Source organism: Magallana gigas, chromosome 3, assembly GCF_963853765.1.
Source record: "Magallana gigas chromosome 3, xbMagGiga1.1, whole genome shotgun sequence".
In the NCBI taxonomy this organism is placed as follows: domain Eukaryota; kingdom Metazoa; phylum Mollusca; class Bivalvia; order Ostreida; family Ostreidae; genus Magallana; species Magallana gigas.
Genome location: NC_088855.1, coordinates 52583410 through 52610244, shown reverse-complemented (window position 1 = coordinate 52610244; position 26835 = coordinate 52583410). Strand labels below are relative to the sequence as shown.

Genomic DNA, 26835 nt, shown 5'->3' with positions numbered 1-26835 from the left:
CTGAAATTAAGACATTCAGTATAATAAAATAAATAGTGTCTGTTTGGGAGGATAACAGTTGAAAATGACACCCCTCGAAAACCATTGTCAACCTCCGCTTCGGTAGGTTGACAATGGTTTCCTCGGGTGTCCATTTAAACTGTTACCCTCCCAAACAGGCACTATTTATATAATACTACATAACTGTATCGGAAATACTAGGAAATCTTCATTCCTCATTCTTCAAAACGCTCTTGGTTAAATTGTAGTTAATTTTAAATGCCATGGCATGATGGGGTACCTGGCCCATGGCTTTTCAAAATAGTAGAGAGGTAAAGTATAAACCATTGTGTTTGTAAACACAAAGGTACGATATTGTCATTACTGAAATAAACTGCACATGTACATATGAAGTTGAATGTACCAGAGCCAAGCTTCCGCCAGAGTTCGTTAGTATGGCACGTAAATTCACAAAAATGAGCAAAACATACATCAAATTAGGTTTATCGACTGGTAATTATAGTTTACGAACCAAAAACTATATATAGACTATAGTCTTCATTTGTAAAACTCTATCTAATGGTTTTAAACTACCGGTATAATTAACGAATGATAAGTTTTTCTGTCTGCAAATAACGATAGCAATAGATTTTGCTGATAAATATAGATTCACATCTGTAAACTATAATTTACAGTATTTATCAGATAAAATATGTTTTGCAATCGCAAATGGGTGTTTTCAGTCTTAATTATAGTTTTACACTTTTGAAACATTCAACTGTTAAATAAAGTTTCACAGTTGATAAATTAGGTTTATCACTGTTAACTATTGTTTACTGGCGCTAAACTATAGTTAACATTAGTTAATTCCCGTCTTGTTACCTTGTATAATTTTAAAGACTTTTTACCTTTTTAAATATTACGACTTTTCTTATATTCTAAATAACAACTTCTATTAGTCATATTAACATTTTTACAAGATAAACCTTGATGCTACGGGTTTTTTTGTGTTTTTTTTTATCTCGCAGTTACATTTTTCAGTACTTTTTCCCAAACGTTCAGTTTTGTAAATTATACGTATATAGGTTAATTATTTTTTCATCTATTTTACATTTATTGTGTTAAATGTTGGGATTTTAGTTTAGGAAATTTGTAACCATGCTTTCTTTCCCAAAAATGTATGTTATCGGATCTGTCAGCCTGAACAGCAGGCATGGGTCGGAATTTTTCATTTCGCTGAATATCTTTTCCGTTTTTTCCGATCGTATTTGTTTCTTCCTAATATGTACGGAAACGAGGAGTTCCGAGTAGGATTTTTGACAACAAATTGATTTCTGCAATTTCGAGAAGGTATATCATAGTTTTAAACAAGATTTCCATCTAAAGCTGAACCAAAGAAGCTAAAAAGGAAGATGGCTGAGAACGTCTTCTTATTCATTCCAAATATCGTGGGTATGTCTACAATTTAATCTCAACTTAAAGAGGGAGTATCATTATTATAACACTTGTGTATATCGTCGGAGGTCCTTAATTCGTTACGGTCCTTGAGTCGTGTCACTTTTGTTTTCTTCGCGTATATCTCGAGATTAGGTTCTAGGCTAGGCATTCCGTGAAAAAAAATTTACTACGATATGTGACATCACTTCTTACTACACAGCAGCCGATAATGCGATCAAAAAAGGTAACATTTTTTATTTCAAATTTTATTTTCAACTATTGCTGAGATTTCTTATTCCCAAATAAAGTTACAGATGAAAATGGCCAAATACTCGTCTAAACCTAAAATTTAAGAATATAACAGCGGTTGTCTCTTTTCTTGACATCTAGTCAATGAAATTCATGTGATCTGATTTAAATATTCAAGGCTAAACAAGGATAATTTTAAGTTACGAGAAGTAAAGTTCCTTATAGCATTTGAAGTTTGTTTTGTGTTATTGTTAGGTTAATCCCGTTTCCAAAAAGAAACAATAACAGAATGTATTCCCCAACAAATTTCACAAATGCATACAAAATGGTTAAAGAACATGAAACTTTCAATGAAAAAGGCATGAATGATATTTAATGTGCCAAATGCTAATCTCAGAAATACAGTTTTGCATAAAGTTGACCCTGAGACTTCAGGTTTTTTTTAAAGCGTCCGGTGTTATTGTGTTACGGTTTATTAGGCTATATTGTTCAATTTGTTATAAAATATTTATAATCTATTTTCATAATTTGCTATATTTGAACATTTCAATGAAAAAGGCATGGATGATATTCAAAGTGCCAAATGCTACTCTCAGAAATACAGTTTTGCATAAAGTTGACCCTGAGACTTCAGGTTTTTTTTAAAGCGTCCGGTGTTATTGTGTTACGGTTTATTGTTCAATTTATTTAAAATATTTATAATCTATTTTCATAATTTGCTATATTGTGCAATTCGTTATTGTTAGCACTATTTTCCATTATTAACTAATGTTTAGATTGTTTTGGCCCCATAGTTTTGTTTATATTCGACGTCACGACTCTAGGACCAGTTTTCAAAATGGCCGTGCCCGCTTCATTGGTGCTTAGAACGCTCACTTATTTATTTATCAAATAAAAAATAATGAATACAGTGTAAAGTTTTACTAAGAAATAGATGTACTTTAGATATGCTATTAATAATTTAGTGTCAAAATTTTCATTAAGTGATTAAAGTGGAAGACATTCTTAGGGTAACGACTCATGGACCTCCGAGGATATATATATCTGTTTATGTACATAATCATAAAGAGGATGATAAATTTATCGTGGTCATTCCATGGCCTCGGGATTACTCAGGTACGTAGATTATGCAGTGTACAACTTTTAAGTCAATTAATGCGAGCTCTCTCTCTCTCTCCATCATACGGGAAATCGGTCGTTTAATTGTTTCTGAGTTCTGTATTACAGTACAAAAATGCCTCAATATATTCATTTAGCACATTTTGCTTGATTACTCGACATTTATGATACCTCAGATTAAAGATGTTTACTCAATAAGATAAAAGACTAATATGTAAATGGTTTAACCATTGAGCTGAGCACAGTTTTTTAGCTGCAGGTCTATAGCCCCTGTCTGAAAAAATTCGGATGGATGACATGGGAGTTACGGTGCCACCCATTGAAAAAATTGTGTATATATTGCACACTAAAACATGTAAAGAGACAATTTCCTTAGTAAATCGAATGGAGAATTGTTTTCATAGAATTTTCATAAAAACATGGTTAATCGGTCAAAAACTATAGTCTCTCCCAAGATACATGTATTTATGCATCGCATTTTGATGAATTTTAATAAAAATACCTGTGAAAGAAATGCAATTGATGCCGATGAAAGGGAAAGATAACTCCATTCACACATTATCATTTTTCCCTCATAAAAATCCACAGTAAAGAAAATAGATTAATTACTTACAGACTCTGAGATTTATAATGGGGAATGTTTACAGCCATTCCGAATTCACTCGTGCAACATCACAATTTTTAGCCGTGTATAGAAACCTGATAAGTTAAAAGAGGTGTTTCAACTAAGAAATCTTGAAAAATTTTCATACTTTTGAATGAAGATCATTTTAACCCTGAGATATTTATGAATATTTAGTAATTAAGCAAAAGGTGAATCAATGTTATCTTGGGACAGAGTAAATCACATGATTTAATTTTGTGTGCAATACACAATTTTTTCAGTGGGTGGCACTGTAGCTCCCAGGTTGTCCATTCAAATTTTTTCAGAGCGTGAGATACAAACCTGCAGCTTCAGATTTTTATGCTTTGAAATGCTGACAGTAGGATCCACCTGCCTTCTCAAATCATAAGCCAAAGTTGAACTAAACGTTGCGTGCTCAGTCTAGATAACTGTAAAAGATCAGTTCGTTGATGTAAATGATTTAATTTTCCATCTATTCATTTGATAGAGACGTACATGAAACTATCCATATTTAAAAAGGGGCTTTTGGTGTATGTTTAGGGACATAATCCTTTGAAAGATAATTGTGCATACAGTAAAACTCGTTTAGTACGAACACGGATATAGCGAATTTTCAGATATAGCAAAGTTTTTTTTGAGTCCCTGGTAAAATTCTTAACATATCTTTGCAAAATTTTACAGTTTTAACGAATTCGGATATAACAAATTTACTGATATAGCGAACTGATTTTGAGTGACGTAGAGGTGAATAATAATGAAATTTAACACCTTTATAAAAATTTCTTTACAGTTTAAAAAGTTTGCACTACCATTTAACATGATAGTTTGAATGAATTTATTTTTATATAAATATAATTTTTTCAATTCACAATCCAAATATTAAAGGTATCAAAGTAATGATTTCCTTTTTAAAGCCTCAATTAGCAAAAATTATAGTCTGGTGAGAGAAAACATGTATATACTGAATTCGCTAGAGTTATTTTTACGAATTCGTTACACGGATATAACGAATTACAGATAAAATGAAGTAATTCCATTGGTCCCTAGGACTTCGCTATCACCAAATTTTACTGTATAAGTTTATATATATACCTCTGTATACATACGGTATGTAGAAAAAACTTTTTGACATTTCTGTCCAAAACTGTTGACCCTTCAACCAGGGACATACCAGTATATACATAGTACCTGGTATATATGACCCTGCTTCAACTTACTGGTACTGAAAGTATGATATATATACTTGTCAATACATGTAATACAAGTACCTTCAAAGTCATTTTTGTCTTAAAATTTTCCAAACAATGGCATGTACATTGTTCATTTACATTTGATGATTTTATTTAGAGAAGCTACGGTACTTATAACTCTAAAATATAATGGAAATTTTAGTCTTAAAAGATAATACATGTATATGCATATAAATATGATGCATCAGCCTCCATTGATATTAACATTTTATACGACATTTAGAGTTGCCTGTTTATTGTAGATTATCTGCGAGTGATCACTGCTTTCGTTTCCTTCTACTACCTGCCCACAGACCCTTGGAGTGCCTCGTTCTGGTACTTACTGAGTGGGTTTCTAGATGCCATTGATGGACATCTTGCCAGGATGTTGGACCAAAGTAAGAATTCAGTTTGCATTGTATTTTTACCTGTATCCGTAATTTGAATTTTTGAATTATATCATGTACCGGTATTTCCTGTTGGCATCACTTTTAAATGAATTTTGACCAGCTTAATGGTAAAGATCTGTCATGAAAACTATGGCAGAGATTCAGAGATTTGAAATGTTTATGATCAAAATCTTTTTTTAAGAGTTTATATGATTAGAGTTTTCATAATGTTGATGGCGAAACATATTTTGGACAGGCAGCAAACTGGGTGGCATGTTGGATATGCTGATTGACCGCTGTGCCACCATGTGTTTGATGGCCGCCCTATGTCACTTCTACCCAAAGTACATGTTGTTCTTCCAGTTCAGTATGGCATTGGACATCACCAGTCACTGGTTCCATGTTCAAAGGTAGGAATGACATTGAATTTTACGCAGTTGAAATATGTACATTATGATACAATATATCAGGAATCATTCCTAATATATCTACCATTATTTCTGGAAGTATATATGCCAGTAATTACATTAAGAGGAATATTTAGAACTAAATTCATATTTTAAATTACATATACAAATATTTATATACATTCCCACTTTTACAGCTCTCTGATGAAGGGTGGAGAAAGTCACAAAAAACTGGACCTGTCTGCCAATCCAGTTCTTAGACATTATTACCACAATAGAGTAAGTGAGAGGATAACTGACCCATCTAAAGACCACAGCTTCAGTAACTCAAGACTTGATGAGACAACCTTGCAAACTTTTAAAGGGTTACATGTATTCTAAAATCAAACTTTTCAAAACAAATGATATCATCTGCAAGTTACAATCTTTGCTATTTGTGGATCTCAAAATACATGTAGTTAATAAGATAAGATCTTATATCCTTGCATGCTGACCGAGTTAACATGTGATTTTAATGTGATTTCAGATAATCCTCTTCATTATGTGCTCTGCCAATGAGCTGTTCTTCTGTATGCTGTACCTGACATACTTCACTCCAGGGCCCACATGTGAGTATTTGTTACCCCCCCCCCCCCCCCCACCCACACACACACACATGAAATACTACAGACACAACCCAAAAACATCTGAATATGTAAACTTACATAATTAACAAAGTCAACATTTTTTTTTAAGTAATCATAGATTAGAACATATGGAGTCAAGCTTGTTGATGAAATTTAAAATTGATTTAATCATACATTGATTTATGGAAATTAAGCAGCATGAAAAGGTCTAATATGTATATGGTTTAAATAAAGTATATTGGATAAGTCGAGCAATAGTAAAACACGGATTCAGTGAACACGGGTATAACTATACAAAACAAAAACTGGAAACCAACACACTAAGGTTGATATTGAAGAAGATTTCCCAAGAGTGGAAAGCAAGCAGTATTCAATAGGGTCTGTATTTGAACTTGTAAACATTAAGACCCCACCAAATCTTTGTGCAAATGCATCAGTACATTTGTTTTGTTTACTGATTTGACCAGAAACATCATCATCAGAGCCAAAATGAAGAGAAGTTTAATTCTGATAAAAAAAAGAGAGAAACCTTGTAAAGTTCAATCTATTACCGGTACATAAAACATCACAGGGTTTTAAGTATTTGTATCCTTTTCTATTTTGTGTGAAAGATATACTAAACCATTGATTGCTCTGAAACTGTGTTATTTTTCAGTGCTAGGAATTGGGATTTTCCAGGCTATTCTCTATGTCAGTGCTCCATTATCCTTCATCAAGGCAGGAATCAGTGTCCTCCAGCTCATCGCTGCCTGCAATAACATCGCTGTCATTGATCAGAGTGACAGAGAGGCTAGGAAGGCCAAGTAAAAGAGAAAAAGATTAATCGGCCATTGATTGGAGAGAAATTAAGTGATCGTAAGGAGAAAACTCTGCAGCATTGAACAGCTTGAAGCAATCCTAGAGATTACAGACAGTAATACTGTCCTGTATTTTACTTGTTTGTTGTTTTGTCTTTTTATATCTTATATTTTTTTAAATGTTGATACTTATTTAAGTATTTTAGGTGAGAAAGATTTTATTTTGAATTTGTGAAATCCTGTCATATACATATTAGAGTATTTTATACTTGATTTGGATTCTGTCATCATTAAAATTATTTATTGATATATAATAGACTTTGATAAACAAACAGGCAGACACTGATTTGAATGATGTTGATTATTTTCATTTAATGTATGCTAGAAATTCTCAATAAACTGATAAAAATTGCAGATACAGTGTCTATGTATACACAGATTATTATGGTGTGTAAAAAAAATTAAGATCAAATTAAAGTAAGATGCAATGAACAATTTTTTTTCCTGTACACTATTTGATAAAAAGCAGTCTTCCTCAAGTGTACCTTTAAAGTACCAAATAACACTGTTTGTTTTTATGTTTAGCTATATCTTGGTATACAGGATGTGTCTGTGGGCCCAAATGACTACTGTATACAGGGTTATTTTGCTCCATGTTTTCCCCCTTCTACCCTCTCAAACAGTTTTGCCCTGGCTTGAATTTGTTCATACACAGTTAAATATAGATACCAGGTACCGGTACTCTTTCTAATAAATCAGTTACTATAAATTGTTTTGAATTTGCTCAGACATTAGTTTCGCCTGCTAACAACGAGGGCAAAAGGGGTGAAAATAAAATGGGGCGAATATTTCCCTGTGTACAGTAATACTGCAAACAGTAAAGGTTGATAGAAAAACTCAGAAAAATATAATTGTTTTACTTTGAAAGTATTACAGTATGGTGTTCAGATACATGAAATAAAATATATTGGAGCATTTCACAAAAAGGGGACAAACTGCTCAAACCATTCCAAATGAGGATAAAGAAAATATAAACATTTAAATCAATTTTTTTGTGGAAAGCATTTAATGGGGGATTTTTGCTGGAATTCCAGCCAATAACTTTGTTCACTTCCAAAGAAAAATAGTACTTAACACATGTATGCTAATATGCTATGTAGTTTTTGTTAAAGTCATGGCTTTTGCTATATTCTGAATGATGTTACAGATTCGAGTAGTTAATGTGTTGTATTTTGTAGGTGCATTGTGCAATACAGTTGTAAATTTACAGAGTTTGTTTTATAAATCTAGGACTGAGAGTGGAACCTACATAAAGTACTGTTCTTGTCGTCTCCCTGAATGCATTAACACTTTATTACCAGCAGTTAATCATTTGTAGAAGTTTTTGTATATTCTCTCTTATCAGATTGGGTGTTATCCTTGCACTAATCCAGAAACTTTCATCTGTGATGGTCAGATTGGTTCTAATACCAGTGCCAGACACCAGAGAGAGCACCTTACTAGAGATTAAGGGGGGGGGGGGCAGGGTTCATATCCCTGACTAGTCCGTCTTTATTTCAAATTCTCCAAACCAATTGCATTTGATGCCGTGACCAACCCTTTGAACTGACAGGTTAACTCCTGCCAGGGAGAAGGGCCTGGAGATGGTGATCTTTAATGGTGAAGATCATTTAAGGGAGGAGGAATGTAATGGTCAGACCAGCTTAAGTACAGTGCCAGATAGACTAGAGATTCAGGGGGCCAGGGTTCAAATCCTGGTCTGGTCCTTCATTTTTTTTCCCAACCTGTTACAAATCTTTGAACATTGAGGTACATTAATGAATAAATTCAGCTAACAAACCAGTGAGGCGAATATGTGTATGTCAGATACAAAGCTGTATTCAATATATTGACTGTTACCTAGTTGTTAAATTCTATAGTTTTTAAAAGACAACATTACAAAAAGTAAAATGGTTTTATCAAATTAATGCCCAAGTTTATTTCATGCAATTAGTTAAAAAGAAAACATCAGGATGCTTTGAACTCCTTTATATATGTCTTTAGTAGTGTCCTTAAAGAGGCAATCCTGTTTTTGTTCAGTCCGTTATCCAGGAAGGGTACCCAAAACAAAACCTGACAAAATTGTAAAATGAATATTAAAGGGATTAATTGTAATTGAATTATTGTCACAGTATTGATAAACTTAAAAGTTCAAATTGTACTTACACAATTAACAATACTAGTGAAAGGGATAAAAAGTGGAAACAGGCCAGATGAAAAGGAGCATGCCTGTAAAACGCAAACAAAAAATAGGCCAGAATAAAATGATGAACTCTATCTGGTAGTTCATGTGTACAATATTTTAATATTTTTTTGTTTAATGAAGTCCATTGTCTTACTTCAACTGTGTCCTTGTGGACTGTGAATTCCATCACATCTAACCACTCAGCCCAGGTGAAGACAAAAATCCTCAGAAAAGTTGAGTCTTGGCTTACCTGTAATGTAAATTCTGATAAACTGTCGTGTTACACCCTAGACATCAAATCTTAATAATGAAAAACTTAGTGTTATTTGACAAAGTGAAAAATTGACAAAACCTTTTGTGCAATTTGTGATGGGTTGTTATTTTATATAATGTGTGTTTTTATCGGGTCCACTTCTCTAAAGTGAATATACCTCACACCTTGACTTGCTAATAGAAAACACAAGTTGTTTGGTTAGCATATGATTTTCAAACAAACCTTATGAATATCATAGACAGTGCCTTTTTTGTCTTCATTCTGTAATAATTCTAGAGAGTTTATTATGGTTTTCAAGATTTCTGCATTCTCTTTCTCATGCACCCACCTAAAATTGGAGATTTCAATACAGCATTACAAATTGATCGACTAGGTATGAAAACTATATATGAATCGTGTGTTTTATATATGAAACCTACACTTCTTTGTAGCTGTGAAGATTTTTTATGAAAGGGAGCCACATTGCAGGTCGGAGAATTGCTTGTACAGGTGACTGCAACAAAGAAGACAACGAAACCATTTTGACTGTTTTGGCCTTTACGAGATAACGTGCGTTTGTTTACAAGACACGCCCCCGTTTTGTTTACATTCTGCTTTGTTAGTTTCGTATAAATTTGAATTTGATATATCTGGCGTGCTTATTGACCTCTTGATTATATATTTCATAAAATAAATATTACAAGATTATTTGAAGGTACAATTTCTTATATTCATGGTTTTGAAAATAATTGCACGGGTTCAAATTCGAAACTATTTAGTTCACAATGGAGTAAGAAGAAACCAGGAGGACTGAACATCATATGACCACAATTGATTAATATGATTTTTTGCCTGTCTAAGTGTAAGTAGATAAAAGTATTTATTTAAGATGATCTGGTCCATGATTTTTATGAAAAACAATTACTGGTGTCGCCCTTTCACAGTTGTGAGCTGACAGACAATCAGGCTGACAGATACTTTCGGGGCAGGTCTATTCGCCGGAATGGCGACGGAATAGACGTAGTGACATGAATAAAAAGGTCGATAACTTGTGTTAGGTATAAGCTATCACCATTCGGTTTTCAGTTTTTTAATCTGTGGATAGAGGGCTATCGAAATATGTAAAAACTTTTTTGATAAGTACATGTTTAATACATAAAACCTTGACCGGAATGAGCTATGGTCGCAAAAATCAGCTGCCGGAATGACGAAGTCGACTTCAGAAAATACCTAATATCTCAAAAAGTTTTTAATATTTTTTCATTCGGAAACGATTTTTTTAATCACAACAACCAGGCCTATAAAATGTGAAAAAATTAAATCGATATCTTTAGATTTAGTATGCAAAACCTTGACCGGAATGGAAATTTTTCGTTAAAAAAGAATGCTGTAATCGTGCAGTCATCTCTAAATAATCACCTGTATCATAAAAACCATTGATTATATTTCCATTCGGTCAAGATTTTTTTCATCCTTAGTTATACACCTTTCAGATAATATATAGTTTTATATATCAAACTGGATTTAAATGCTCAAAACCTTGACCGGAATGGAAATTTTACACTCAAAATTAACAAATTTTATTAATGCGCTCAGGTATCGCTCAGGTAAAGAAGCCGTACTACAGGAAGGTGTGAACAACACCTGTAATAAAAACATATATGTACTACATGAACTCGTATACGTAGATAATCTTACATCTGCTTTTTTAAACATCATTTTAAAAAGAAACAATATATACGCGAAATTAAGATGAAATTGTTATTAGTTATTTATTTTTTATTTAAAAGGTTATTATATTATTTATTAAAAATAAATATCAACGATGCTTTATCACAGTAAGTAGAACAGTACCATAGCTAAAATTGAATTAAAAGCTGCTTGTCAATGTAAGCCGTGATGATGATTTAATTGTTTAAATCAAAGTGAATTAGAATGTATCAAAACTATGTATATAATTATATGTAAAAACTGCTTGTCCGTGTAAGCCGTGATAATTAGGAACGGATGATGATTTTAATTGTTTACATCAAAGTGAGTAAGAATGTACAAGAGCTAAATACATAGAAGCAGCTTGTCCATGGAAGCTGTGATATATAAATTTGAAGGATAATTAATTGCTACAATTAAGGATGGAAATTAAATCTCCACGTTCATTGGTTAAAAAGAAATTAAGAAGCATATATATACCCTTAGCGAGAAAAAACCATCACTTGCTATTATTAACCTGTCTCGTACAAGTTCTAATAGTGCTCTCAAAAGCGCCTGATCTATTGTGAAATTGTGAGTTTGTGTTCAAGTGAGAAAGTTCGTGATCCACTGTGAAATTGTGAGTTTGTGTTCAAGTGAGAAGGTTCGTGATCCATTGTGAAATTGTGAGTTTGTGTTCAAGTGAGTGTGTAAAATGTCTGTCTTATTCGTGGGAGATTCGCAGCTGAAGTATCTTCACCATGTTCAGCTGGAGGACAACACCGCCGTCCGTTGTACCTCAGGATTTCGCGTGGAGCAGATGTGGGCCCTCTTCTCCGGAATCGTCCAAGACCACGACATCATCGTTATTCATGCCGGAACCAACAACGTCCCGAGGGAGGAACCAGCGACAACTCTTCATCGATACCAGCACCTTCTCAAGATCATCTGGACATCAAACCCAACAGCGAGGATCATAGCATCGGCCGTCTTGCCCAGGGACTATAACGTCTTCGAGGGAGCAAGAAACAACGTTGGATTCATCGATGGCTGTAACAGGAGAGCGCAAGAAATCAACGATGGATTAAAGATGATAGCTTCAAGATCAACGCAGCTGGAATTCTGCCCCCATCCTTCGTTCGGAGTTGACAGACGGACAGCCAACAGACGACTTTTATCAAGGGACGGACTTCATCTGACGCAAAGAGGAATCCAACAGCTGCACGACGACATCCAGGTTCTTGTGTCGCGCATCAGATCGTCTCTGTGTGTGAGGGCCCCTACCTGCCAGTCGGAGAGTGTGTGTGAAGACCACGAAGAAGATCCGATCCCAACCGACTACCGAGATGCGCTTCTCCGAACAATCCAGCCGACTGTCATCCCGGAATTCACCGCCGATTTCAACGACGAAATCATCTGGCCATCCTTGCCTAGTGTAAGTGTACCTATTGTGTCTCGTGTAAGTTCTCCGGTTCCCAGTGTCCGTACAAGTGTGTCCCGTGTAAGTGTTCCTATGCCCAGTGTGTCCTGTGTAAGTGCTCCTGTGCCCAGTGTGTCCCGTGTAAGTGTTCCTATGCCCAGTGTGTCCCGTGTAAGTGCTCCTGTGCCCAGTGTGTCCTGTGTAAGTGCTCCTGTGCCCAGTGTGTCCCGTGTAAGTGCTCCTGTGCCCAGTGTGTCCCGTGTAAGTGCTTCTGTGCCCAGTGTGTCCCGTGTAAGTGCTCCTGTGCCCAGTGTGTCCCGTGTAAGTGTTCCTGTGCCCAGTATGTCCAGTGTAAGTGCTCCTGTTCCCAGTGTGCGTACAAGTGTGCCCCGTGTAAGTGCTCCAGTTCCTAATGTGCGTACAAGTGTTCATCCTTGGACCAAAGTTACAGCTTCAATGAAGAAAAGGTGCCTGCGGAAATCCAGAGTTGAAGATGTGCTGACACGTGTGCCTTTATTCACAAGTGTTTGTCGTGTAAGTGCTCCCATTCCCAGTGTGTCCCGTCGCAGTGCTCCCGTTCCCAGTGTGCGTACAAGTGTGTCCCGTCGCAGTGCTCCCGTTCCCAGTGTGCGGACAAGTGTGTCCCGTCGCAGTGCTCCCGTTCCCATTGTGCGTACAAGTGTGTCCCGTGTAAGTGCTCCCGTTCCCAGTGTCCGTACAAGAGTGTCTTGTGATAGTGTGCTCAGTGGTGGTGGTGTAATTCTGTATGGCACGGAAGAGGTAATGGAACAGCAAGAGATCGTCCAGATACTTCAGGATCCAGAGCCCAGCAAAGTTTCCGAAATTCCGCCCGTGAAACCAAAAGGAGGTGAATCTTATGTCATCAACAGCAAAAACGCCGACGATTGGAGATGTGACCAGTATCAATGGATAAACAACGGAAGTTCGAGTGTTCAAGTCGAGGGTGATACGCTTCATCGGAAATACTTCAAGATAAAAACAACGGGAGCCAAATATTCAAAAAGAAAACGAGCCGTCGGATCAACTAAATTTACGCGCAGTGCATATTTTCTGGAGTCGAATCGCAACTTAGTGTTAGTGCGTTACGCCGGTGATGAATCTCTCTACAGACCACTACCACATGGGAACAGCAAAACAGACAGCGAATTCGTGAGAACGTGTCCGTCCGTAATTCAACAAATTAAAAAGGATTCCGAAATCGGTATGTCGCCATCACAGATATTCGATAAATTAAATGCCGCTAAAAGAGTTCCAAGTGGTGAATACATCGGGGTGATGAACGCTCGCGACGTCAAACAAGTGAAAAACATTTCAACTAGTGTTAAAAGTGCAAAGCAGTTGACAAAAGACGAAATTTATAATTTAGTTTTATTAGGTTATCATTTAGAAGGTTTTGTTCACGAAATTAAAGTATTTCCTGATCTTGTCGCAATTTTAGGTTTACCAGAGATTTTTGACAGTTTTTCTCAGTTGTTGGATATTGATGATACAACATTTTCAATTTGTTTAGGCTATGACACAACATTTAATTTAGGTGATTTTTATGTAACTCCATTGATTTTTAGACACATTCTTTTTGAGAACAGACCAACTATACCTCTAGCTTTTTTAATCCATGAGCGTAAATATCAAAAATGTCACGAACGTTTATTTGATTATTTGATTGAGAAAATACCAAAACTTTTTTCGAAAAAAATTGCAATTGTTACAGATAGGGAAAAGGCTGTTTCCAATGCTATTAGTAAGTTGTTGCCAAATAGTGTGAATTTATTCTGTTGGAATCATTTAAAGCGGGATTTTAAATTTTGGTTACAAAAAAATGGTGCTCAGAGTAACGAAATTTCAGTGTATGTACAAGGTTTAGTTAGTATTTTACAGAGTGATAAAGACAATGTTGAGAATGTCATCAAAGATGTAACTGAAAAATGGTCACAATCAGCTGTCGATTATTATAATGTTTATCTAAAGTCTGATATTATCAATCATGCAGCAAAATGGGTTGTTCAACAGTTTCCAGGTCTCTATAATCCTTTTTCTGGCATTACAAACAATGCTTCTGAGAGTATCAATAATGTTTTGAAATTACATGTTAACGGTAAAGAACTTCCTGTAGATGCTTTAACATTAAGTTTACAATTGTTGCAGTATAGGTATTTTTACAATATTCAATGTGGGTTAGCAGGTATAGGGCAATATAAATTATTAGACATGTTTTCTTGTATAAAAATACCAAAGGATGAGATTGTAATTCCTAGCAAGTTATTAGAGCCTGAAGAGATTATTGATTATGTGCGTGGTACTTTAGAAAATTTAGAATCACTGTGTAAATCTGATTGTAATTCTACAACTGCTGTCAATGTAAGCTCTAATATTTGTAATTCCAACGAAAATGTCGATGTCGGCTCCGATGAACATGTACCTTTTGTTTCAGAATGTATTACCGCGGAAACCGTTCCCGAAATTAGCGAAACAAATTTAAAAGGTATTGATAATTCAAATTTATCACAGACGTGTTTAGCCAAATTGACTGTCGCGAATAATGGTGTAACTTTTGTCGAAAATCAGAAGGCTTTCATTGTTAACGGTAATAATCACAAAAAATACGCAGTAACATTATTTCCTAAAGAATCGTGTCAATGCCCAGCCACGGGTACTTGTTATCATATTTTGGCAGCGCGAATCACAATGGGGGACAATATTTCGGAAACAAAGAAAACAATTAATCTTAAGCAGTTGTCTAAGAATAGTTTGAAACGTAACGATAAAAAATCCGGTAGGAAAAAACCGCGACCGAATGATTGCGACAAGGAAGTTATACCAGCTCCGGATTCCGCCGCCGCCGCGTTAGAACAAGAGGATGTTGGCGACGACATTCCCGTTAAAAAAATCAAATTAGAATGTAAAGAGGGTTCCGATAAGGTTATTCAAGACGAAAAATGGGTTTCTGGGCTTACAGTTTCGCACAAGAAAAATATTTTAGATCCAAAAGGGTGGTTGTGTTCCGATATTGTGAATTATTCATTAGATATAATCAAAAAGCAGTTTGAACATATACATGGGTTACAGTTAACAAATTTTGCACCACTATTTGACGAACAAACTAAATCATGGAAATGCGATAAAAAATTTGAACATACTCAACCACCTTCAGTTCAGATACATCATACGGGTAGAAGTCATTGGGTAACATCTTTTCAAAATAACAATAACGAAATTTGTATTTTAGATAGTCTTAGCAAGAGCAAGAACCAAACAGTAAACACTCCATCTCTTGAAATTCAACTCTCTCTTATTTATGGGCGTAATAAGACTTCTATTCCTATTAAAATTTTAGATTCTCAACAACAAGAAAATGGCTATGATTGTGGATTATTTGCAATTGCAAACCTTGTAGAATTTTGTTTTAATCCCGATAATTCATTTCAAACTAAAACCTCTTTTAAATCAGAAAGTATGAGAAACCATCTTGTAGAATGTTTAGAAAATGGTTTATTTACGCAATTTCCGCAAAATTCATCACAAACTCCTGACATTACAGTTTTAAAACATAAGATTTTAACAATTAATTGCTGTTGTTCTTGTGGATTTCCAGATTGGGTGGATGAAATGGTAGGCTGTGATTTTAAATTAGGGAAAAAGCTTTGTAATGTTTGGAAACATTCAAAATGTGCAGATGTAAATAATGATTGTACAGATTGGCTATGTATTGACCATTGTCGTGATTAAATTTGTGTTGTTCTATTGAAATTTGTTGTTTTAATAAATTCTCTATGTTTTTATTACTTGTGTTGTTCACACCTTCCTGTAGTACGGCTTCTTTACCTGAGCGATACCTGAGTGGATCTAATAAAATTTGTAAATTTTGAGTGTAAAATTTCCATTCCGGTCAAGGTTTTGAACATTTAAATCCAGTTTGATATATAAAACTATATATTATCTGAAAGGTGTATAACTAAAGATGAAAAAAATCTTGACCGAATGGAAATAAAATCAATGGTTTTTATGATACAGGTGATTATTTAGAGATGACTGCACGATTACAGCATTCTTTTTTAACGAAAAATTTCCATTCCGGTCAAGGTTTTGCATACTAAATCTAAAGATGTCGATTTAATTTTTTCACATTTTATAGGCCTGGTTGTTGTGATTAAAAAAATCGTTTCCGAATGAAAAAATATTAAAAACTTTTTGAGATATTAGGTATTTTCTGAAGTCGACTTCGTCATTCCGGCAGCTGATTTTTGCGACCATAGCTCATTCCGGTCAAGGTTTTATGTATTAAACATGTACCTATCAAAAAAGTTTTTACATATTTCGATAGCCCTCTATCCACAGATTAAAAAACTGAAAACCGAATGATGATAGCTTATACCTAACACAAGTTATCGACCTTTTTATACATGTCACTACGTCTATTCCGTCGCCATTCCGGCGATTAGTCCTCACCATACTTTCGTACATTTACATGGACTCTACGCGATTAGGTGAAGAGTTAGTTTGCTTATTGACATGTAACATAAATTGTTGCTGATATCAGAGACCTTTATTGTAGTATACACGTCCCTTGTAACGGGTTCCATGTTTTCTTTATCTGCAATACATAGCCTATTACATAAGTGTCAGTGACATGCACAGGATATATGGCTTCAATAATTGATTTTCAATCCAGAATCAAATGGTGTTTTTACTTTCAGTGTGAATTAGATTTTAACTGCTATATTTTATCTTGCTGGATTTTAAGAAGCCATCGTTTTAAGTAATGGTCTCTAATATTTTTCCAGTGCCTTTTTGGCACTGTAATAATGTTATGCAAGTTTGAAATAAAGGACAATCTGAAGCGCTAAGAGCACCTGCACAGAAATACAGAATGCAGGCAATTTCACGCCAAGCAACCCATTTTATGTTGATTATCAGTACCAAATGTCCCCTGAGGTACCTTAAGAATATTTTTTAAAGGTTAGTGAAATTTCTGAAGTAAAATCTACCCTTTAGTTCTTCATTTTCTGTGTACTCTTAGTACTGGCATTCGACAAGTTCTCGCCAAGTACCATTTCTCGCCAGTGCATTTTTAGGTCATTTGAATATCAACACAAAAAATTATACATGAAAAGTCTTAAATTTGTCTGCTGAAAATGAGGACGAAAGTGGGGAAAATAAAACAGGGGCGAATATTTCCCAGTATGCAGTATATATTAACTACCAGTATATATACAACATATAAATTCAAATGAAATTATACACGAAAAGTCTTAAATTTATCTGCTGAAAACGAGGACGAAAGGGGGGAAATAAACAGGGGCGAATATTTCCCAGTATGCAGTATATATTAACTACCAGTATATACAACATATAAATTCAAATGAAATTAAATAATTTATTTCATAAAAATTGACACTTTTGCACAAAACAAGTTTCATTTTAGGATTGCCTTAGCACAACTCATCTATCATACAATTGTCTCTGTATGTTTAGACCTACCCATGTCAGTTTTTAACGAATAAAAAAATGACAAATTAGTCTGATATTGATATGTAACAACTATAAAGACATGATAATTGCAAACCAAATTATCAAATGAATGATGCATGGCAGGTCAGTGATGTAATGATTTAAAATATTTTATAAAAAAAGATATATGGGCAGTAATCATTGAGAAGTTGCTAATTTGGCTTTCTATGACATAATTCTGTTTTACAGAGCAACTCCCAGAATGAGTACAAACAAGAAATCTGCCAAGAAGGGCAGCCATCACTTTCATGTTGATGAGTCGGACCTTTTGTGTAAAAATGGCTGTGGTTTCTATGGTAACCCAGCATGGCAGGGGTTTTGTTCCAAGTGTTACAGAGAGGTTTACCAAGCGGCTAAGCAGGCCCAGGCTCAGCATGATGAACAACAGCACAGGTGAGAAAACAGCAAAGGTGTACATGCATGCAGGTGAGAAAATGGCTTTAGTGTATACTCTGTCCCAAGATATCCTCGCATCGCATTTTACTTTATAAATACCTCTTGAATTTTTTTTACTCACTCTATTGAAGACTCTACATGATTTGGAGGAATGTAATGTTCATTCACTCCACCACAATAATGCTTCCAGAGTTTCTAAAATTATGTGCATTTAGATACAAAGACTCAGTCAAGATTTAAGGTAAAATTTTCAAAAAGAAAACTGTAAAAAGAAGACTGGAGGGGACTCTTTTTAAATAAATCATGATTGATACGAAGTCGTGAAATTGTTGTTGTTAGGCTTTAGAAGTCAGCATCTATAATTAGACATGGATGTTGTGAGTCAGGTAGGACAAGGTTTAGAATAAAGGTGTCAAATCAATATAAGACATGTTATGTAGAGGGATGCAGGGAGACAGCTGGTCCAAAGGGTGACTCAGGGAAGTGACACGCAGTACTTTATAGGGAAAGCACAGCTCACATCTAGGGAGAGGGATGAGGAGATCCATTAAATATATATAATTATAGTCTTTATGATATCAATATCTTGAATATACTTGCATATTCTTGGGGTTTGCCGATGAAATTGTTTCTTGCTCTTCTCCAACATTCTTATTGATGTTATTCTTTGGGAGTTATAAAATTCAGTCATTGTTACCTATAAACTTATTTTAACTTGTAGATAAACACCTTACTAAGTAAGTTTATATAACTTCTTTTTGGATAGGAATTGTTAAGATTATGAGCAAGCTTTTAAAAAAAAAGTCAGTTTCATTTGAACAGATACACAATTGATAAACTATTGAATAACATAACCAGTTTGATTTTAAGCACCATTGCACAAGTTTATTATCACCAGTAATAGATTTACTCTAGCTATTGAATCCTATGAATAAGTAAATAACATTTGCTTAAAAGGGTAAAAATCAAGGCCCCATTTAAAACTTAAGAATTTTATTCATGATTAAAAGAATCCCACTACCTCTGAGAAAAATCAAATCTGCTGCATGGAGAAAGGTTGTTGAAAAAAGTATACTGCTGTCATCATCAGGTGGTGTTAAGTTACACTTCCATGTCTGTAAGCTTGGCAATTGGATGTTATAGATTAGTCATTGAAGAACATACAATAAACTCCTAAGAAATTGACCCCCCTGAAGTACCATGTCTAGTATTACAGTGTCAGTAGGATGAGTAATGGAGGAGTAAGTGAGATTAATCAGAGGTCTTTGTACTGTGGAGGGGATTGATATTTCACTTGTCCCGAAATTCAAGTTTGCAACTTAGTATTGATTGCACGAGCACATCGTCAAATGTATTAACTCATGCTGACACGTTCTGTTTAGGGGGAGCAATAAGAGAGAATAGAGTATGGAGGTATTTTTAAAATACAGTAGACTATTGTTTATTATAGTTTCAATTGAGTATAGTTTATCATCATAATTAAAAAGAGAGTATATTGAAGTATCTTATTTGTTATAGGTAAGACCATTTAGAGTGTATATAAAGTTGCAAGCTTTATGCTGTATAGAATCTGAATACTCTTCTTTACAAATTATACAACATTTGATCACAGATTTGTAAAGAACTAAAATGAATTACAGATATTTAAACAATTTTGAGAAATTGTTGCAAAGTTCATAACTATAACTGTGTGTCCTTTCTGAAGTAATGACCTGATGCTGAGTAGTTTTGATGGTAACTTTGTTGTTGACAGGCCGATGGGGGAGACAGAAGAGGCCAGTACCCCCCTCTTCTCCAAGTTCACTGAGAAGAAATCGCTGCAGTTCAACAAAAGATCTCACACTGTCAAATCCATATTCAGGAAAACTCCAACAAAAGGTCAGTATGGGAAAAGGAATTAAATTTCAAAGTTAAAATGATTATGGATTTTGTTTTTGATAGTTGAGAAAACCAGAACTCCATTTTCTTCCATCTAGCAAAAAAAGTACAAAAGCACTGGATATATCACTTTGATTAATTTTAGATTGTTTTGTGAGATCACTCACTTTTAATGTTTCAAGGTTGGTTAATTGGTTAGATCAATAATAAAATCTGGTTAAAAAAGTCTTTATCAATGAATTTTCATCAGTGAAGTAAGTTACCAATAATAGATAAATGTTAGTCCTTATTTTTATAATCAATATTCAAATTAAACTTCACATTAGTAAAAATATATATATAGCAGGGCCCCTCAGATACTAAAACTTTGATATCATGCAGGCATAATTCACTTAATTTGATAGTTAGTCATTCACCTGTGAAGTGGTGACAGATTGCATTCAAGAGTTGTCTTCCTTTGTTCTGTCAAAATTATATGTTTAGTAACAGCCTCGGTGTTTACAAACAAAGTCACATGACCCAGCACATGCCCAGAGCTTTGTGTCACCTGTCTAAGCCAGCAGTGATTGCATCATGACAGTACTCAGTGGTTGGCTGCCTACTTGTATTAGTGATAATTACGCTATTTTACAGGAAATTTGAAAATAATTATTCCCTTTGTTACAAAACTGAGAGTGGCTTGTGTCTAGTCTATTTTGAGAGAGGTCATTATTGATTGGACATTATTGATGAATTGATAGTGGATATTTGGGCCAGTTGTGTTAGATATTTTACCAGTGCCAATGTGTAGCCATGACTTTGGAAAATGTATTTACACAACTCAATGTAAAATTGAAAGAGAACTTTGTGATGAGAATACATGATGACTTTGATGATGAATTTGTGGTTATTGATGTGAAAACAGTGAATGGGAAAGTTTGCTACAGGGGTAAGTTAAATGCTGGTTTCAAAATAAATTATCAATGGATCAGATATTTACTTGATTCATCTTTTTAGAAGTAAAATATTAATAAACTTCTTTTAAACTACAGTTATTTAAAATGTTTCTCAAATTAAAAGTACTTAATTCGGTAATCTGGAGAAGGATGTTTTTTTTTTTTTGTTTTTTTTAAAGAATTTAACCTGTGTCTTAATATGTCTATATTATTGCAAATCCCAAAATTACAACATTACTTAAATTAAATTTGTGTTTATAGACTTCCATGGTTTTAATGGGCTTTATCACATTATATAAGTTTACGACTTCCTTTTATATAGTTTTGGTACATAAAATTGCCATGTTAGGTGATGCAATTTTTTTTTTCCTTGCATTGTCATAACTCTGCAAGGCTTGAACACCTAAGGCCAGAATTATACAACACTTAATGAAGGGAGAGAACTGGGTTAATGTGTCTGTGTATTGTTTATCTGAGTGATCAGTGGGTTACCTGCATTCCTACGTGACTTATCTATGTCACAGTCCATATGTACTGGTACTGACCTTTAAACACATATTTCAGGTACTAAGTACATACAGTACTTATTGGTTCCGATTTTTGTCAGGTAATTTTTTTTTAAATTAACACAAAGCTGGTTGATAGATAAACATTTTTGTGATTTAACCCTTTGAGTAAACCTTGACAATGACTATAGAATGGTATTAATTGACCTGTTACAAGTTAAGAGTGCCATATGCACCAAATTTTACAGATGTTGACTGCACTTGTTAGGTCTAAACCAGATTAAACCGATTAAAAAAATAAAACCTGTAATCAGATAATCCCCCTCTCCACACTGTCCAAAGATCAATGGCATGTGTTAGGGCATCCTTAATCTGTGTGACACAATCAAACAGGATTGTGCATTGTATTGCCAGGGCCAAAGAATAATTAAAAAGGAAAACTATTGTTATAATCAATCCTTTTTCTTTCCAAATTTTCTTTATGAAATGAAGTAATTATGCAGTCTTTTTATGATTTCTTAAGTCTTTTGAGAACCAATTAATTTCAGGATTTATATGCTTCAGCTGTAGAGGTGCTGACTAAGTAACTGCAATTAATGGTACTGATGTATAAATAATCAAATATGTAATTGAAGGGTCCAGGAAAATACAAACTGATACAAGTATAACTGGTTCCTTTTGGAAAAGTTGAATTTTAAACTCATCACTAAATATATACTTTCCCATTCAATTTTTTGGAAAGTTATATATATACTGTAGAATAATTGGTTTATGAAAGTTTTTCAATATTTTCCATAGCAAACTGCAAGACTAAAAGCTTTTCTATGAATTCCAGATTCCCCCATTCAGGAAAACACACCCCCTCGTAAAGAAATCAAACGTGTCAGCTTGGAAACCCAGCAGCTTGGAACAGAGTTTGCCGACTACCTGAAGTCTCTTCGCAAAAACGTGGCTGTTGATGTATCCAAGCACACCAAAGCCATAGTGGACAAACTGAGTCAGTATGCGGACGCTTCAGTGGAGGAACTGTCCGAGATGATTCAGGACTTCTACCAGAACATGTCTGATAGGATGAATTCACACAATACTTACAAAGGTTAGTGTGTGCCCATAACATATATATATATATATTTCAGGTTTCCAATGCTTATAGAATAATGAATAATCTACTATAAAGTATAAGACTAAAACATCATTCAAGTATGTCACTGGAAATTCGCTGAGACACTTGACTTAAAGGGTACCTGCAGCCAAGCCGATGTGAAACATATGTCAAAGAGCTTAATTACCAAAATTTAATGCAAAAAAACTGCATCGAAATCGATGCAAAAATAACGGAGTTACGCCGCTTCAAAGTGGCTATTTTTACCTGCTTTGGGAAATCTAATCAAGGGAAAACAGAATTAGGCGATATCGAGGCTTCAGCGGAAATGACGTCACGAGGTCAACAAGAGGGAAATTCCTTTACAAAGCTATACAAATTAAATTCCATTTTTCAGCCAAAATGACTGACATAGGTCAGATGTTTAAACGTATCTAGTTATTTTAAGTATTGTAGATTTAGAAATTTATATCCGTAATTATTTTATTACAGTCAGTTTTCTTTTTAAAGGATTTTAAAATTTGCTATTCTCGTCGCCTTTTTACCGATTAATACAATAACTTAAAACGCTTGCATGGGCATATTTATGTTCATTATTCATTTTTTGATTACATAATATCCTTTCACACACGAGTGATCTGAGACAATGAGTCAGGTAAACAGGTAAACTAACGAAGCCACTGCTCCAGACACACGTATATCTGGGGTATGTATACACATGGTACACGAGTCTGGTGAACAAAGAGAGGGTTTCACACCTCTAAGCTGGTAAATTACTTTGTGTATAATTAGCTACTCAATTGTTTAACAAAAAAACAGAGAAATAAATTAGACTCTGTAAAATCAATCATTCGTAAGCTAGGCCTAATACATGTGTATAGTCCGTCAATCAGTGATTAAAGAATCATGCATGAGACAATCAAATAGTAAAACTAATGTTCGAAGTAAATTCCTTTATTGTTACAGATCTAATCAATTAAATAATGACCAAATTTACAATTCAGCAATTTAAACCCTTTTTTATGTGATCAAGTATTTATTTCGGAAGCGCTGTGGTCAGCAGTTTAGTTAACGCTTTAACTCCATATAGCTTAAATTGTTATACTGACAACGATTTATTATGAAATCTGAATAAACTTGAACATTTTGACAAAGGATGTAAATAAATGTAAAATAAAATTCCATTATCGTATTTTTACTGAAAGAATACGAGACAGACTTAATCATGCAGCCATCTTGGACTTTCGCCTTGATCCGTTTATAATCCCATGTTTTTTTGTTAAAGAATGCATACTATTTTGATTGTTATTGGTCCGATATCAATATTATTGAATAATCGGCCGACATCATTTGTAATTTTATGCCTTAAACGAGGAATAGACCCCGCGTTACCTTTTTCGAAATATGTATTATCAATATTATTAATCAGTTAATAATGTCACGGAAAACCATTCGAAAGAATGACAATATTAACAGAATATGTTTCTTATAACAATAGTGATTTGATTAATTGTCATTTTGTTACATATGGTGTGCATTTATATGGAAAATGAGTTACACATTTGACTAAATTCATGAAGCAAACAATTTTCCGAATTCGGCATTTTTGTTCGATAAAATACGGGTTTAAACTCAAACAACAGTATATTTAGTCATCCAGGGTTGATAAGGAAATAAAACAACAGAAAAAAATGTTCAGATATCGATAAAACAATGCAAGAAAACGAACATTTTTCCTACGATATTCCTGTTTCTCATACAGCGGCGTTGACCCCGTGACGTCACAGCTCATCTCGTGCCAAATCGGCTTGATTCAAAACTCGTTAAGGTGTGAAATCGGGTTTTCCCCAAATATCTCGAAAACTACTTATGCGATCGCTGTAAAATTTTCAAGAATATGTTTTTACACATAGATCTTCATTATATCAAAAATTGACCGGCACTGCAGGTACCCTTTAAGGAATCTCCAACCTCCTTCATAAGTCTTGATTAATAAAAAATAAGTTACAGTCATTATAGTGGGTCATTGTGTATGAGATGTTGACCTTTGACACCCACTTTGTAGGTCAGAGCCCAGAGATGTCGGAGAAGCTGTTAGACTACATAGAGAAGTATGTGATGGTACGAGTCTACTCCATGGTATTCTGTCAGAGTAACGAGGATGAGCAGAAGGACCTCCAGATCCAGGACCGGATTCGTGGGCTTCACTGGGTCACGGCCCAGCAGTTGGATACACCCATCAACGACAATGAGGATGAAGTACGGCAGCTCGTTGACCGTGCCATCACAGGTAGCTACATCGTACATCCAACACAAGCCTATGTTACAAGGTGTATAGCTGGCATCAGAACACAATCTTGTAGCAGATTTAAGAATGATAACATTTGCCAAGAAATATTTAAGTAGAGTTTACATGTATAAAGGAAATACATGTACCTTTAGTTAAGTGTCTGCAAACATGTACCGGTATATATAGAGTTTTACATTGTGAATTTCATATTTCAGAAATAATCGAGATGAACTCAAAGAAGTCTCCCCCAGACAAGTTGGACTGTGTCACCCGATGTTGTAAGAATATTTTTGAAATCCTCCGTCATTCCAAAACTGGACCAGCAAATGCAGACGATTTCCTACCAGCATTAATCTTCATTGTTCTGAAGGCCAACCCACCTTTGCTTCAGTCAAACATTCAGTACATTACAAGGTTTGCCAATCCAAGTCGGCTGATGAGTGGAGAAGCAGGATACTACTTCACAAACTTGGTAAGCTCAAAAATCCTATATCTTTCATTTTTTTCTGCGTAGAAAAAAATATTTGAATTTTTCAGTAATAGTTTTCTTTCAAAAAAAAGAGAGGGAAAAAATTCATCAAGCAGATCTATATAATTGAAAAAACCCATAACACAAAAAAGTATTTATATACCAATATTTACATGAAGCTTTTTTCTTTTGAACAGTGCTGTGCTGTATCTTTCATTGAGGGAATCAATGCAGAGTCTTTAAATCTGACACAACAGGAGTACGATCGCTACATGTCAGGGGAGGCCATTCCTCCCCAGGCCGGACAAGACAATACATGTGAGGGTCTGCGCATCATGTGGGAGAACCTACGAACTCTGTCCGAGCTCCGACAACGACAGGAGAAAGTGATGGCCGACACGCTGCAGCTTCAGCAGGACATGATCGAGTTTAAAGACAGTTTCAGGCAGGAAGTGCAGGTTGTTCTAGAGAAGAATCCCTGGGCGTTGAGGCCGCGGAAAATGAAAATAGACATTGACGCAGATACAGAGAACATGACAAATCTTCCTACGCCGCTTCTTCCAGAGCCACTGATGCCAACAAAGGCACAGGCGGTGGTTGGACTGGGGGCCAGTGAGGAGGCAGCTCCCGCCACCTCTGATGTCTCTGGCCAGGAGACATAACTCTCTCACACCTGCTAACTGGATCATGATTCATAGCATTTTTGTAACACAAGAATGTAAGGGATGAAACTTTGTATGAATGAAGGAGAAATTATTTATTTGTTTGAATTTGTTAAAAGCTATTTAAGCCAAATTGTGCTGCAGACCTAAAAAGGCCCCCTTTTTAGCAAAGCAAAAATCTGTAATGATGGTAAAGAGATAGTATATGTGTTGAACAAGTAAAATGAAACAGAAATATATGTAAAAGAGAAATTTAGATAGTAATGGGAGTGGCAGGGATAGTGCTTTAATCCACTGGTTTTCATTTGTATTTATTTTGTTATTTGTAAACATATTACTTATTTTTTATTTAATTTAATTTTAAAATGCAGTACGCAGTTACAGAATAATGGAGTTTTACATACGTATTGTGGTTTTTTTAAAGAGTGCACTGTGTGAAGCATTGTATGTGTGTAAATCAACAAATGGTGTATGTATGTGTATCTGCGTGTGATCTGTATGCTTAGTATTAGAATAATATCTGTTTACTTGTTATAATGAGAAGGACTCAATAAAAATAATAACAATTTTGGTCTTCTTTTTTTTCAAAGTATTTTATATGAAATAATTGTCAAACTTTCCAGTG

The 26835-nt window shown here is 34.7% G+C and overlaps 3 protein-coding genes across 5 annotated transcripts; 2 read left to right on the top strand and 1 right to left on the bottom strand.

The window, feature by feature from the left end:
• Positions 1-1264: 1264 nt before the first annotated feature.
• On the top strand, positions 1265-8126 carry LOC105338399 (CDP-diacylglycerol--inositol 3-phosphatidyltransferase). The gene is made up of 6 exons (XM_034462004.2): positions 1265-1431; positions 4902-5036; positions 5284-5437; positions 5632-5713; positions 5961-6042; positions 6716-8126. Exons 1-6 carry the CDS (start codon positions 1392-1394, stop codon positions 6865-6867), a joined length of 645 nt encoding a protein of 214 aa, XP_034317895.2. The 5' UTR covers positions 1265-1391; the 3' UTR covers positions 6868-8126.
• A 591-nt stretch (positions 8127-8717) lies between these two features.
• Positions 8718-9990, bottom strand: LOC105324117 (uncharacterized). Its single transcript, XM_011423174.4, has 5 exons — positions 9775-9990; positions 9578-9683; positions 9236-9331; positions 9063-9125; positions 8718-8969 (listed from the first exon to the last, which is right to left on the bottom strand). Exons 1-5 carry the CDS (start codon positions 9873-9875, stop codon positions 8865-8867), a joined length of 471 nt encoding a protein of 156 aa, XP_011421476.3. The 5' UTR covers positions 9876-9990; the 3' UTR covers positions 8718-8864.
• Positions 9991-10046: 56 nt separating this feature from the next.
• Positions 10047-26780, top strand: LOC105318331 (rab5 GDP/GTP exchange factor). Of its 3 annotated transcripts, XM_066080293.1 has the most exons (7): positions 10047-10196; positions 18162-18365; positions 20122-20246; positions 22523-22783; positions 24855-25079; positions 25295-25551; positions 25746-26780. In XM_066080293.1, exons 2-7 carry the CDS (start codon positions 18175-18177, stop codon positions 26208-26210), a joined length of 1524 nt encoding a protein of 507 aa, XP_065936365.1. In that variant the 5' UTR covers positions 10047-10196; positions 18162-18174; the 3' UTR covers positions 26211-26780. The 3 variants fall into 3 exon arrangements, with proteins under 3 accessions (XP_065936365.1, XP_065936368.1, XP_065936366.1); XM_066080296.1 differs by lacking the exons at positions 10047-10196; positions 18162-18365 and adding an exon at positions 19629-19781; XM_066080294.1 differs by lacking the exons at positions 10047-10196; positions 18162-18365; positions 20122-20246 and adding an exon at positions 20713-21174.
• Positions 26781-26835: the final 55 nt, after the last annotated feature.

Coding starts and splice junctions, on each gene's coding strand:
- LOC105324117 (XM_011423174.4), bottom strand. CDS start 9,875: ATGGTTTCGTTGTCTTCTTTGTTGCAGTCACCTGTACAAGCAATTCTC. Junction 9,684..9,774: donor CTTCACAGCTACAAAGAAGT/GTAGGTTTCATA, acceptor CTCCAATTTTAG/GTGGGTGCATGAGAAAGAGA. Junction 9,126..9,235: donor TCCACAAGGACACAGTTGAA/GTAAGACAATGG, acceptor TGCGTTTTACAG/GCATGCTCCTTTTCATCTGG.
- LOC105338399 (XM_034462004.2), top strand. CDS start 1,392: ATGGCTGAGAACGTCTTCTTATTCATTCCAAATATCGTGG. Junction 5,714..5,960: donor GACATTATTACCACAATAGA/GTAAGTGAGAGG, acceptor ATGTGATTTCAG/ATAATCCTCTTCATTATGTG. Junction 6,043..6,715: donor CTTCACTCCAGGGCCCACAT/GTGAGTATTTGT, acceptor GTTATTTTTCAG/TGCTAGGAATTGGGATTTTC.
- LOC105318331 (XM_066080293.1), top strand. CDS start 18,175: ATGAGTACAAACAAGAAATCTGCCAAGAAGGGCAGCCATCACTTTCAT. Junction 20,247..22,522: donor CAGGAAAACTCCAACAAAAG/GTCAGTATGGGA, acceptor TATGAATTCCAG/ATTCCCCCATTCAGGAAAAC. Junction 25,080..25,294: donor CGTTGACCGTGCCATCACAG/GTAGCTACATCG, acceptor TTCATATTTCAG/AAATAATCGAGATGAACTCA.